Source organism: Rhincodon typus, chromosome 13 (assembly GCF_021869965.1).
Source record: "Rhincodon typus isolate 14 chromosome 13, sRhiTyp1.1, whole genome shotgun sequence".
Lineage (NCBI taxonomy): Eukaryota > Metazoa > Chordata > Chondrichthyes > Orectolobiformes > Rhincodontidae > Rhincodon > Rhincodon typus.
The window spans coordinates 21085321-21100573 of record NC_063344.1 but is presented as its reverse complement, the minus strand read 5'-3'; the positions used below and the strand labels follow the sequence as shown (position 1 = coordinate 21100573).

The following is a 15253-nucleotide window of genomic DNA, read 5'->3' as shown; positions in this document are numbered from 1 at the left end:
TAATTTTCTTATATAAAATGCAGGTATATGCTGGCGAACTTTGATTTTCCTTTATTTCTTACCTATTTTGAAGTAAAAACAGGGAGATATATAATGAAGTTAATTGTTGTCCAGAAATTCTATTGAGGCTAGCACCAGCTGAGATTGCAGTTTAGTTTAAACTTTGAGCAGATCCACTTCTTACTAATGCCTTATAATCACAGGCGCCTTATAATCACAGGCTCCTTATAATGTAACTGGCTCAGAAAGTTCAAATGGACCTGCTCCATTGTCTCCAGTCACAATATCACAGGATGGTTAAGAACAGAAGGAGGCTAATACTTCATTTTCCAGTTATCCAGAATTGGCATTCTCTGGTACATCTACCAGTTCGTCCTGTCTGCTCTATCCAGACTGCACAGGAATTTGAACTCCTCAACCAAACTGCCTCTTAACCTTCTCTGACAAAGCAGTCTCAACTTCTCCAATCTATCAACGTAACTGAAGTCCCTCATCACTGGAACCATTCTTGTGAATGTTTTCTGCATCCATTCTAATGTTTCGCATCCTTCCTAAAGTTTGGTGCCCAGAACTGGATGCAATATTCAACAGAGGCCAAACCAGCATTTTACACAAGTTTATTATAGCACCCTTGCCTTTGTACTCTCTGCCTTCCTTATGAAGCCTAGAGTTCTGTATGTTTTAATAACAGTGCTTTCGATTTGTTCTGCTACCTTCAATGAATTATGCAAATGCATATATATATAACACATACACACGTGTGTGTGCGCACACCCAGGTCCCTCTGCTTCTGCAGGAAACAGCAAATGATGATAAAGGGTCCTTTTTCTAGTTGGCGATGAATGGGCTTCCACAGAGATCAGTGCTACACCCATAACTGCTTTCAATATATATTAGCAACTTGGAGGAATGCAGTGAATGTACTGTCGCCAAATTTGCCGACAGCACAAAAATAAATGGAAAGGCTGATTGCAAGAGAGATACGAACAGGTTACAGAGAGATGTTGATAGGTTAAGTGTGCAAAAAGTTGGCAAATGGCGTATATTGTGGGAAAATACAAAGTTGTTCATTTTGGAAAAGAGACCAAAAGAACAGTATTATTTAAATTAGACCATAAAATACAGAAACAGAATTGGGTCATTCGGCTCATCGAGTTTCTTCCACCATTCAATCATGGCTGATATGTTCCTCAACTCCATTGTCCTGTCTTCTCCCCGTAACACTTGAGCACTTTATTAATCAAATCAAATCATCTCTGTCATAAATTCACCCAATGACTTGGCCTGCATAGCCCTCTGCAGCAGTAAGATCTACAGACTGCCCACCTCCTCATCTCTGTTCTAAAAGTTTGTCCCATCACTCAGATTCCACCCCCCCCTCCATCCTCCTTAATTCCATTGGGGCTTGACAGGATAAATGCTGAGCAGATATTTTCCCCTCATGGGAGAGTCTAAGACTAGAGGACCAAAGTGTCAGAATAAAGAGTACCATTTTACGTCTGAGATGAAGAGAAATTTGTTCTCTGGGTTGAGAGTCCTTGGAATTTCTTACCAGAGAGAGCGGTGGGGGCAGAGGTCTTGTGTATATTTAAGGCTGAAATAGATAAGATACTCGATCAATCAGTGAATCAACAGTTATGGGGAAAGGGTGATAAAGTGGACGTAGAATGTTGGATCAACAATGATCCTATTGAATGATGGATCAGGCTCGAGGGGCCAAATGGCTGCCTCCAATTCCTACTTCTTGTGGTCTTATGCACCCCTTTGCTTTAAACATCGCCAAAAAAAACAATGAAGTTGAAGTCTTTCACAGATCAGCACTACAATGTTTGTGTCTCCTTTATGTTATTTATCTACCTTCTTTCTAGCAATCATTATTAATTTTGCTTCCAACCATGAGTTAACAATAACAGTTGCTTGCCTCTGCTGTGTGTGGTGGGGTTGCAGCTTGAGAATCCATAGCAAGGCATTCATGACACCAGCTATGTGAATATTACCCTGTTAAACCGTCATGAAATCTTTCCTGATTTCTGTAACTACTTGAAGTGTGAGCCTAAACTAAAATTCTGAATTTGTGCAGACCTTTTGCATGTGTAGTGACAGCAGAGTCTGTTCCACTTAATGCTACTTTGTAAGAACATTTTGTCAGCTGCACAACACCTGAAGGCAAGGAGCGATTGCATGATATTGCTCACCTGTTTGTTGAGGTAAAGACAGATTTACAGTGACAGGGGTCATGCTGTCCTCTGGGTTAATCTCTGACCCGCATCTTGCCTTCTAATGCATATTGTATTCGAACAGTGGGGGACGTACCTCTTCCCAAAAGCACACACACTTTGTTTTAAATCACTGTTCTCTGCTTTCTGGAGATGCTGACTTGCAGAATGCTTCATCGTTGAGATTGAGTGAGAGTATACAGGTCAGTACTGAGAAGGGACATTGTAGCTGTTCCAGATTTTGTTCTTATTTAAACTCCATGCATGCCAACAGTCTAGCAAGGCTAAATGAATAATTAGCAATCAGGAGTCTTTTTTTCCCCCTCAACTTTAGGGCACTTAAGGTACCTTTGAACATCCTGAGGTGGAGACTGGGAACTTCCTTTGATAGCCATTAAATATCTTCAATTCTTGCTTAAAAAATTCAATATCTGGATGAAAAAAATTAACAACATGACCTACTTTAGCTGAGTTTATTATTTATTCAAGTAATTAATAAATAAAAAGTTCTTATTGTATTAAACCTCATAGTGGATATGGATTTGATTGGAATTAGCCTCTTAGGTAGGGTAACTTTTAAGGTTTTTTAAATCTTTCATGCAAGTCTAATTCGTTGAAGAATAAACTCCAAAAGGACCAATGGCTATGACTTTATGTGGGGTGAAAGTTCCATAGGCTGGCCTGTATATTACATCAGCATCTTACTGTGCAAATGAAACGATCCCAGTAGGCAGGGTTATATCATTATGCTCAGACAGAATGAAAACTTGGACAGGTAAAGCTTAATAAGGTAAATTGAGGAACAGAAATACAGACATGGGCAGTGAAACCAAATACCTTAATGCTCCTCAAGGAGAAGCTAGAAAGGTTTCCATCAAGAGCCGGGTCCTGACAAAGGGTCCCAACCCAAAACGTCGACTCTTCGCCTCCTCTGATACTGCCTGACCTGCTGTGTTCCTCCAGCTCCACACTGTATTGACCAAGGTTCTTGTCAAGATGTAGCTGATTAGAAATGTACATTTGGAGTATCGTGTGCAGTTCTGGTTGCTACATTACATGAAGAAGCTTTTGGAGAGGGTGCAGAAGAGGTTTACCAGAATGTTGCCTGGATTGACGTATATTATCTGTAAGGAGAGGTTGGACAAACTTGGATTGTTTTTACTTGGGCATCAGAGGCTGAAGGACAACCTGATAGAAGTATATGAATTATGACAGGCGTGGATAAGGTGGATAGTCAGAATCTTTTCCCGGAGTAGAAGTGTGAAATGCTAGGGAGCATAGTTTCAAAGTGAGGGGGAAAGTTGGAAAGAGATGTGCAAGGCAGGTTTTTTCACATGGGGTGATAGACCAAGGGCGGTGGTAAAAGTATAAATGATAGTAACACTTGAGGCATTTAGGCAAACATATCAACAGGAAATAGAGGGATACAGGCCATGTGCAGGCAAATGGGATTAGTTCAGAATGATAATATGGTCAGCTCAGTCATGGTGGGCTGCACTTTCTATATACCAAGGAACTCTGGTTTGGAGGGATTGATATGCTAAAAGCTTCATTTTTGAAATTTACTAAATTACAGAATATATGTTGTAGTGAGCTTACTTTAGTGATGTCTTGCCAGGCTGTATCCGTATTTATCATTAAATGTTATCGTGTAAATTCAGATAATGCTATTTACAAATGTCAGTTGAAACTGTCCTCCATGTTTCCTTAATTTGTTACTCAATGGTGCAGTTGGAGTGAATGGCAGATAGGACCTTTTCAGTTGAAACACTTCTGAATTAAAAGCTTCAATACCAATGGGGGCTAGGGAACTTGGAGAAATAAATATTGATGTCTTGAAAATAGTCCATATTACAGAAGAGGGAGTGCTGGAGGTCTTAAAAGAATAAAGATAGATAAACCTCCTGGACCTGATCAAATGTATCCCAGGATGTTGTGGGAAGCTAGGGAAGAGATTGAAGGGCCCCTAGCTGAGATATTTGTATCATCTAGTGTCACTGGTAGGGTGCTGGAGGACTGGAGGTGTCTAATGTTGTGCCTTTACTTAAGAAAGGTTGAAAGGAGCAGCCTGAGAATTATAGACCTGTGAGTCTGACGTCAGTGGTGGATAAGTTGTTGGAGAGGATTCTGAGAAATAGGATTTACATCCGTTTGGAGAGACAAGGACTGATTTGGGATAGTCAGCATGGCTTTATGCATGGTGAATAGTGTCTCACAAGCTCGATTGAGTTTTTTGAGGACATAACGAAAAGATTGACACCGATAGAGTAGTAGATGTTGTGTACATGGACTTTAGTAAAGCCTTTGACAAAGTTCCGCATTGTAGACTAATAAATAAAGTTAGATCACATGGGATTCAGGGAGAGCTTGCCAACTGGATACAAAATTGGCTTGACGGTGGGTGACATAAGATGGTGTTGGAAGGTTGTTTTTCGGGATGGAAGGTCTGTGATCGGCGGTGTTCTGCAGGGATCTGTCTAGCTCCACTTTGTCATTTCATATAAAAGATTTGGATGAAAATTTGGGAGGCATGTTTGCAGATGACTCCAAAAATGTTGGTGTGGTCGACAGTGAAGAAGGTTATCTAAGATTACAAAGGGATCTTGATCAATTGGGCCAATGGGCTGAGGAGTTGCAGATGGAGTTTAATTTGGATAAATGCAAGGCATTGCATTTTGGTAAAACAAAAAAGGGCAGGACTTACACGATTAATGGAACAGCCCTGGGTCACGTTGTCAAACAGAGAAACCTAGGAGTTTAAGTACATAATTCTTTGAAATTTGCATCCCAGATAGACAGGATGGTTAAGAAGTTGCTTAGCACGCTTGCATTCATTGCTCAGACCATTTTACCGTAGGAGTTGGGATGTCATGTTGAGGTTATATAAGGACGTTGGTGAGACCACTTTTGGAATACTGCTACAGTTCTGGTTGCTGTGTTACAGGAAGGACATTATTGAATTGGAGAGAGTTCAGAAAAGATTTACCATAAGGTTGTCAGGAATGGGAGGTTTGAGCTATATTGGTAGGCTGGGACATTTTTTTTGATGGAGCACAGGATGTTGAGGGGTAACCTCATAGAGGTTTATAAAATCATGTCTGAAAAGAAACCGTTGGACACATTTTGGTGCCTCTTTCTAATTAGGCAACAAAAATGCATTGCAAATGCACAAATGAAATTGAGAAGATTGCACCAATTTGTGATCTTTCCTAGGTTACACAAAATATAAGGCACACCAGGGTATATGATCCAAGCACTCTATGCTAGTGTATGTGCTCCATATCCAGGTTAGACCAGCCTGGACTACCCTGGCCAGCCAGTATCAGTTGCAGTGTTGACAATGACTCCCTGCTACATAGGCTATGTTGGCATTTGGAATTTTGGCCATAATGGAGGTGAACGTCCCAGGGAACAGTTAAGAATGAAGAACACTTGTGGCAACGGCACGGTGGCTCAGTGATTAGCACTGCTGCCTCACAGCACCAGGGACCCGGATTCGCTTCCACCCTCGGGCGACTGTTTGTGTGGAGTTTGCACATTCTCCCCCTGTCTGCGTGGATTTCCTCCATGTGTTCCAGTTTCCTCCCACAGTCCAAAGATGTGCAGACTAGGTGGATTGGCCATGCTAAATTGCCTGTAATGTTCAGGGATGTGTAGATTAGGTGGGTTATAGGTGGATTGATCTGGGTGGGATGCTCTGAGGGTCGCTGTGGACTTGTTGGGCTGAAGGGCCTGTTTGCGCACTGTAGGGATTTTATGATTCTATGAAAATCATGTGGGACTTAAATAAGGTGAATAGCAAAGGTCTTTTCCTAGGGTGGGGGAGTTCAAAACTAAAGGGCGGAGGAGGAGATAGTAAGGACTGCAGATGCTGGAAGTTAGCGTCAATAAACGTGGAACTGGCAAATCACAGCAGGTCAGTCAGCAACCGAAGAGCAGGGAAGTCAACATTTCAGGCTGAAATCCTTCGTCAGTTCCAGCGGAGGGTTTTGACCTGAGATGTTGACTTCCCTGCTCTTTGGATGCTGTCTGACCTGCTTTTCCAGCTCCACATTTATTGACTCAAAACTAGAGGGCATATTTTTAAGGTGAGAGGCGAAAGAGATTTAAAAAGGACCTGAGGGGCAACTTTTTCACAGAGGTTGGTTTTTCTATGGAATGAACTGCTAGATGAAGTGGTAGCGGCAGGCAGAGTTACACCATTTAAAAGACGTTTGGATAGGTGCATGAATATGAAAGGTTTGGAAGAATATAGGCCAAATGCGGGCAACTGGGACTAGTTTAATTTGGGAAACTTTGTCGGCATGGATGAATTGGACCGTGTTACCTGACTCTATAATACCAACCCAACCGTCCTCCTTGATTATTTCAGTGATGTGAGCTTTCAACACCAGTGGTATGCAATGAGTTCCAACTCCAATACACTTTTACTACATTGTAAACTTCCGTATAAACTGCAGTTATAAGAATTGACTATTAGTATCTTGCACGTGTCAAGATTCAGCTCATCGATATTTAAGAATTTACTTAAACTTGTAAGATTTCTAATGTAACTTGCTAATCCATATACATGTTCTTCACACCTGTGACAAATTAAGGCTGTCAGCTAAAATGCAATGAGGGGGACAATCAAAAACTGTGAAGTGAGTGAACTGCTGATATGTACACCCCGAGCTCAATGCTGTTTCTCCTGTTTCTACCAGTATTCTCCAGAACTGAAGAAATTGTACTGTCAGATTGCCAAGACATGTCCCATTCAGATCAAAGTGATGACACAGCCACCACAGGGAGCTGTGATCCGGGCCATGCCAGTGTACAAGAAGGCAGAGCATGTCACTGAAGTGGTGAAACGATGCCCAAATCATGAGCTCAGTCGAGAGTTCAATGATGGTAAGGCTACCTAACTGTCTTTAAATATCAGCATCTTAAAGGAGCAGGGCTTCTGGGGGAAGAAGGGGACGTGGAGAAACAAGTGGAAGCTGATAGACCAACATTTTGCATTTATCTGTATGTTCTTGAGCCACAAAAATCACATCACTTTTTCAAGTCACTTGCTGATTGATAAAGGACTCTTCATCTCTAATCAAAACGCACAATCATAAAGACAATGCCTTGTTAAGGCTGAAGTGATTTAGGTTTTCATATACAGTTTTAGATGTGCTTTAGAATAATACACTTTCAATCTCTTGCGTGAATGTCTGTGTTGCCTTCTTTTACTCTGTAGACTCCTTACATTGTACTTTTCAGAGAGCTACAGGTGATTAACCCCTAAAGTTGCCTACTCTAAGGCTTTTTCAATGATAGGCAAGGCCAAATAGCTCATTAACAATGCTGCATCAAAACTGAGAAACCAAAAAATGGTTTATGATCTCACTCTTTTTGACCAATCTTCAAATTGTTAGGTTTTGGTGTCATTGAAGTGTCATATTGTATTCATTTTCTGTGTGCAATCAGATACTATGTAATTAGTACATGTTCATTAACAGTATGGTGAATCTTTAGACTGTAATATTGGCAATAGCTTTTTACTTCTGAGCTTTCAAGTTCATATTTTCCCACCTATTAAAGTTAATTGAGGGCTTCTATTCATAGGATGGCACGGAAAGCTAGAAAAGCCAAGGCATCATACCCTAATTAAATCGAATCATTAGCCCCTTAAATTTTCTTGAATGTAGTTGTCAGGTTCGACCTGTAGCTGAACACTTCTTAAGCGCTCCCCAGTTTTAGTATTTGTTAAACTAAATTGGAATAATATGCTGAGAACCAATACTTTAGATCCATGGTTAAAAATGATTGGTAGGTTGATAGCCATAGGTTGAATGCTGCCAGTGTAACTGGGAATTGGTGGGTTTTGTCAGTTTCTTCACATTGAGGAGAAGGTTGAGATTGTATTTCAGACAAGCTCACTTTATTTCAAGACACAGTTGTTTATGGACGTGCAACATCCAACCTCATGCCACATACCTGCAAGATGTAACATAGTGAACTGCAACCTATATGCATGTAATACTGACTGTAGTGCGTTTGCAGGTAAGGGTTGCAGATCAGCACACTGCTGTAACAGATGTTGTTATTTGACAAATTGAGGAGGAGAGAGTGCTGCAGTGATATTGTTACTGCACTAATAATCAATAAAATCAGGCTCCCACTCAGAAATTGCTGGAAAATCTCAGCAATTCTGGCAGCATCTAGAGAGAAAACAGAGTTAACATTTCAGGTCCAGTGACCACCTTTAGAGCTGATTGTGGTCAGGAAAGGTGTCTGTGTTGAAGATGAGATGCAGGGTGATGGGTGAAGTGCAAACAATAGGTGGAGATGGAGCCCAGAAAGGGAGAGTGAACAGCAGTTGGGCAGACAAAACAATGGTTAAAGGTCAGCCTGGAAGAATCAACAGCTGCTAATAGGGACCATATGTAGCTGACAAATGGGTTGGTTGTGGTAACAGCTCAAGTGACAAGGCCTCATGTGTGGCGATTAGGATAAGGGCATGGCAGAAGGTGCTCAGGACCTAAAATTATTGAACTTGATATTGAGTTCTGAAGGCTGCATGGTCTCTGAACAGAAAATGAGATGTGGCTTCATTAACAGCTATTGATTCTCTCAGGCTGACCTTTACCCATTAATGAGCCTTTGTGTAATTAAGGATAGGCAGTAAATGCTGTGTGACCTAGCCAGTGATGCTGTCATTCCTGTGAATGAATAAAAGAAATCTGCAGTATTCCTCTCTAATAAATCTGTTGCTGTAATTTGTTTGATTTCCTGATGTAATAAATGAGCAGTGGGGGAAATATCATTGTCTTTGATTTTGTAAATGAATAAATCACTCCCTTTTAACTAAACATTGTTCCTATAGGTCAAGTGGCCCCACCAAGCCACCTAATCCGAGTGGAGGGAAGCAGCCATGCCCAGTATGTTGAGGACCCAATTACTGGGAGGCAAAGTGTCATGGTGCCCTATGAACCACCACAGGTAAGGTATATCCCCTTGATTTCTATATTGCTACTTAAATTTGAAATAAGGAACACGTGAGCAGGAAATAGTCTGCCACTGATCAGCATTGACTATTTCACTGTCTCTGGGATTGTGTTGCTCACATGGCTTTAATGATTGTAGCTGCGCACATTGAGCACCTATCTTACACTTTGCCCAGTGAATTGTCTGCCCTTATTACACTCCGTCCCATTGAGACCTCAACCCCTTTTGTACTCCATTTCGGTGAATCGTCTTGCCCGTTTTACACCCTGCCCTAATGAGTCGTCTGCCCATTTTACCTGAGATGGAAAAGAAAATTCAAGTGATAAGAATCGGCAACTGATGCACTATCACTTCTTCTGACTTATTTGTAAGGTTAGAATTGTTAACAAGTTTTCACTGTTACCCCAGCAAGTCACTTGACAACACGGTGTTCAGTGGAGCTACAAAACTTGTGCAGTGGCCTCAGTATCAGCAGGTTTTTGATGTAATGCATTATTGTACAGAAAAACTTCAGTTTATGTTTTCTTCTATTCACCAATTTTTAAACCAGGTTGGCACTGAGTTCACCACAATCCTGTATAACTTCATGTGTAACAGCAGCTGTGTTGGAGGAATGAACCGGCGTCCTATCCTCATCATTGTCACCCTAGAAAACAGGGAGTAAGTAGTATGGTCTCCTTATAGATTCGCGTTTGAGTTTACATAAACACACAGTTTCACAATACTCTGACTCCCACCATTTGTATTCGGGTAGTGTCTTTTTCTCTTTATTCTGATACCAAAATACATCTCAAAGCTATCTGGATAAAAGGAACGGAAAGTGGAAATGGCCCAGTTGCTGCCAGCCAGTTTAAAGTAACAATTGTAGAGGTGCACATATTATTGACTTGTCATGCAGGCTACAGGGGTTAACTGGTACAGACGGACCCAGCAAGAAGAGAGAATTTGTACAGGCTGTTTATAAACTTTGATGGCAAGAACAGGGTGAATTAATATAGTACTTTTCTCATTCTCTCACTATGTGGTGTCCTCATTGTCCAAGTGGTATCCTCATTGTCCAATGGTTTCTGAACTCGCGCTACTGGCAATTTTCTGTACCATACTCTATCAGTCCAATCAGCCCAATTGCATCTTGAAGGTATTAAAACATCCTCAGGTTCTTTGCAGGAATATAATCAGATGCAAATGAGGTACTAGAGTATAAATAATAAATGTCATTCCAACATGTTGGTTCCTGTACATAGCAGCTAAATTATACATTATAAAGTGTTTTGGATCCAGTTCTGGATTTATGGACATGTAATGAGTCAGACTTGATTAGTGAGCTTAAGGTGAAGGAACCCCAAGGTATCAGTAACCGTAATAGGATGGACTTCACCCTGCAGCTTGAGAGGGAGAAGCTGGAATTGGATGTGACTGTAGTTACCATCACTCAATTGTAATACTAAGACATGAGGGAGAAGCTGGCCAGAGGTATTCCGAAGGCGAGCCTAGCGGGGAAGACAGTGGAGCAGCAATGGCAGGAATTTTTCGGAGTAATTCAGGAGGCACAGCAGAAATTCATCCAAAGAAGAAGAAACACATTAAGGGTTAGATGAGGAACGATTGAGGACTCTTGGTCTGTACTTGATGGAGTTCAGAAGGGCAAGGGGGTATCAGATTGAAACTTACAGAATACTGAGAGGCCTGGTTAGAGTGGATGTGGAAAGATGCCCCTGCTAGTAGGAGAGACTAGGACCCAACTGCACAGCCTCAGAGTAAAGAGGCAACAGTTTAGAACTGAAATGAGGAATCTCTTCAGCCAAAGGGTGGTTAACCTGTGAAATTCATTACTGCTTAGGACTGTGGAGACCAAGACATCGAATGTATTTAAGACAGTGTTAGATAGGTTCTTGATTGGTAAGGAGATCAAAGGTTACAGGGAGAAGGCAGGAAAATGGGATGGAGAAATATGTTAACCATGATTAAATAGCAGCGGAGACTCTATAAGCCAAATGGCCTGATTCTGTTCCTGTGTCTTATGGTTTTAATTTAATGGTATGTGTTAATGTCTCATTCTTTTGCGTCTAGTGGTCAGGTTCTTGGCCGGCGTTGCTTTGAAGCTCGTATTTGCGCTTGTCCTGGCCGTGACCGCAAGGCAGATGAAGACAGCATACGCAAACAACAAGTGACAGAAGGAACAAAAGGTGTCGACACTAGCAAGCGGCGTAAGTAACTACTGGGACTCCTTTTAAAGTTGTGCCTGTCCCTTGGATTTGGACGGGTACAACTCCATCATGATTTGTATAGGTGGTTATCCCAATGCTGTAGATGAGTTTGACTTCTATTACCCACTGTCCCATGGAGAACTGTTAGAGAGTTCCCAATGCTCTACTGACCAAGCCCATTCAATCACATCAGCCCTTACCAGCTCCACACAAACCTGTCAACCTTGGCTGCAAGTGTGTGACATAGCTATGTTATTCTTTGCACATTTTCATTTCTGCACACTGAGGACTTGTGACTAGTGATCACAAAAAACAGGACAGCGACACAAATGAAAGAGCTCTTCTTAAAAAGGTGGGGTTTTAATTTAATTACACAGTCCTCACTTGGTAGCTGACTGTGACAGCCAGGTGGCATGCACGGGACTAGGTCTTGATGCCACATTACAGTGTGTGGCAGTGCTTTGCATTACTGCTAAGGACAGTGCTCTTCAATGAAAACTTTGACAAACAGCAACTGCAGAAGAGGCAAACAAAATACTGTGTACAATCTGTCTTTCCCTTGTCCCAGCACTTTTTCCACAGACTTTTACTGCTCTGCACCATGTGAAAACCAAACCCTGGAATTTCTTCAGGGCTGCTCCAGATCTGTAACCATGGAGGGACAACAAAGCCACATCAACATGCATTAGCAGGGTGTCATCTATGCCTTTGCCACAGTACTGGCAGGAGAACTGTAGAAGTCAGGGAAGCAGGTGATTTTGCCATCAGTGCTATTCCAGTTCATGTGAGTGAATGATATTGATGCTGATGTTCACTTATGTTTGGCAATCATGCTGTTAAGAGAGTTCTTTTTAATGTTTTCTTACAGTCCGTCATGTGAACCAGGGGATCCAGGTAGCCTCAATCACTAATAAGAAACGACGACCCGGCGATGAGGAGTTGTTTTATTTGCCAGTAGGTTTTCAAACTTTTACTTGAATTTCTCCTCTAGAATTTACGATCCAACTGATTGGAAATATACAGACTGCCAATTTGAAGAAGTACTGTTTCAGCCAACTTTTTTGAACAACATGCCACAGATCTGTATTTGTCAACTTTTTGGAGCAGTTCTAAAATGTTAATTGCCATATTGCATTGTCTTTTCTTAGGACTGGCTGGGATTTCTATGCCCAAAGTATTATGGTACCATTCAGTTCTGATATTCACTGAAGTGGCATGGTGTTGAAACATACCATCTATCTCTCGATGCACACGCTCTCCAGTTTTCACTGTTCCTGCCTCTCTCTCAATGCAAAAACGTGTCTTGATTTACACGTCATGAATTTTAGTTATTAGGGAACTCAAGCTGAAAGGTCCATTTTACATGTATCTATTTCTAAATTCTCTTATCGTAATCCTGATGCATGTGAGTTCCCTCAGTAAACAAATAGAATGAAGCCTGTAAACCTTGACACTGACAAGCTGTTATCCCCTCTTCGTACCTGCTCTTGATATATTTATTTAATGGTGTCCATCTTTTCTAACTCCTGAATTGTGCTTAAACTCCTCTGAGCCTCCCAAATCTTTTCCCATTTTGCTATGTCCTGTGGAATAACCTTTAACTGCTGTATTCTTAAGTTGTAGAACTCTTCCACAAAACCAATCCCTCTGGCTGCCTCTCTCAACCTTCAACAACCTGTTCACAGCCAAATTTTTTGATCAATCCACCATTCATCAATTACCAAATTTCAGTCTTTATCCTGAGACCTGCAAATTTTCACTGCAAAAAGTACTATGTAAATGTAACTGTCACTTGTTCCTCCTCTGTATCTGACCAATTACACTTTTCTTGTTGTTCAGATAAGAGGACGAGAGACTTACGAAGTATTGCTGAAAATTAAAGAGTCACTGGAACTGATGCAATTACTGCCACAGCACACGATTGAAAACTACAGGCAACAACAGCAGCATCTGCTGCAGAAACAGTAAGTTAACACTTGCTGATACAGATACACTGGACTTAATGACCTCTTTGTGTGCCCTAATTTTTGACAGTTGTGGAGAGGATAACATCTGACAGTAGGTTACATGGTAGTGATCCATTCAAGTATTCCAACTGCTGTTGAGCCTGACGAGTCATTAGCTGCATTAAACTCTGTGCCAGTTTTCGGTATTTTCTATTTATTCTTTAATGATACGTGGATGTCATTGTTTAGGCCAGAATTTATTATCCATCTCTAATTGGCCTTGTGAAAATGGTCGTGAGTCTTGAACCACTGCAGACCATCTGGTGGAGAGAGACCAGATCCTCCTCAGGAAGGGAGTTCCAGAATTTTGGCTCAGTAAAAGAGCAGGGACTTTATTGAATAAGAATAATGTGTTCAGTCATTCTGTTTTCTACCACCAAGAAATGTAATGAAGGACCTCATAGAATAGGAAATAATTAGTTAGGATTACATACAATGACAAGTAACTAGTCAGGATTAAATAGAGCATGGGATAATAAAACAGTATGAGTTTTTCCTTCATAATCCCTGTTAGGTCCCTGCCTTACCCCTCTCGTGTTTGAGCTTGGGCTTGATCAGTCTTTACCATATCATCCTGTAATCCAGCTAGTCCCTATCTTGATGTATAGGAAAGTTTAATAACTATACACAGTGACCACACTTCTAGCTAATGGAGACCAGTTAATTTTTTTTAAAAATGGCGATCTCCACAAGACCAAATTAAGTGGAAGTAGTTTGTGTTACACCTTTATATTTAAACCATCCTCCTTTTAAAGAGAAAGGGATCTCACTGCAGTTTGAAATAGATTGTACTGGAGGGATATGTTAAAATGATGAAATAATATGAAATGGATTTCTTAATGCTCAAAAAGGTCATCAACGATGGCAGATTTTCAGCTGTCACACCACGGGATCCTTCAATTCCCCTTCAGGGAACAGCGTGCAAGGAGAAAGAAATAATATCCATTACGTGCAAAAATAGTTTGGCTAGTTAGAGTAGGGTCGAGTTTTGGGCACCTTATTATAAAAAGGCCATTAAATTCATTGAGGTGTCAGTGCGGATTGACCTGAATCATCGTTATGGGTTTAGAAACTATGGTTATGAGATGAGGCCCCTCCAGGCTTTACCCAAATTTGATCATGATACACCGTTAGTACATAACATTTAAAATTGTCAAATGCCACAACAATCCAGTAGAATGTTTTTTACACTTCACTGAACAAAATCCAATATTTAATCTTTCTGCAAGTGTTTCATCCGTGCAGCACTATTTTATTTTGTGTATTTTAGAAATGCAGTACAAAAATCCAGCATTCAGTAATTTACACTTTTTCTTTCTCCTTTTCCCATCATACCTCTTGCAAAAAAGCTCTGCAGTTGAGCTGCTTTCCTATATCTTCATTCAGTACCTCAGTATGAGGTAGTGAAATCTGAGGTGCCTTTACCTTTCTGAGCTTGAGCCTGCGCCTGGGCTACCAAGTTTGTGGGAGAATGAAGCAATCTTGAAAGATTGGATTTAGCTTTAGAATTTCATGATTGTGTTTATCAACTTGCATTCGTAATAGGAGAAATTCTAAAATGTATTGATATGCAGCACCATATTTCCAGCTTCATATATCTGTTTTCTTTAGTTTACTGTTTTAAGATGTTATTCTTCCTGGGGGTTTCCTTGGATTTTTTTGTGCTTTTATCACTTTTCTTTTGATCTTGTCTTCATGATCATGACATTTCATTAGTCTGTCATTATTCCTTTAAAGTTGCTATCTGTGTGACTGGCTATTCTGCTTCTACTGTTTTGATCTGGAAACACTGATCTGCTGAACCAGTGTGACCTCCCAGTGTGACCTCCCAGTGTGACCTCCCAGTGTG

At 40.9% G+C, this 15253-nt stretch overlaps 1 protein-coding gene across 6 annotated transcripts in view; it reads left to right on the top strand.

Annotated features, from left to right (window-relative positions):
- tp63 (tumor protein p63) overlaps nt 1-15253 on the top strand; it is a 266101-nt gene that overhangs the window by 226255 nt on the left and 24593 nt on the right. For all 6 annotated transcript variants that reach the window (XM_048604513.1, XM_048604514.1, XM_048604515.1 and 3 more), the window contains 6 exons: nt 6920-7106; nt 9070-9185; nt 9742-9851; nt 11262-11398; nt 12267-12352; nt 13238-13362. In XM_048604513.1, the coding sequence (XP_048460470.1) occupies nt 6920-7106; nt 9070-9185; nt 9742-9851; nt 11262-11398; nt 12267-12352; nt 13238-13362 (761 nt within the window). The remainder of the gene's footprint in view (nt 1-6919; nt 7107-9069; nt 9186-9741; nt 9852-11261; nt 11399-12266; nt 12353-13237; nt 13363-15253) is intronic.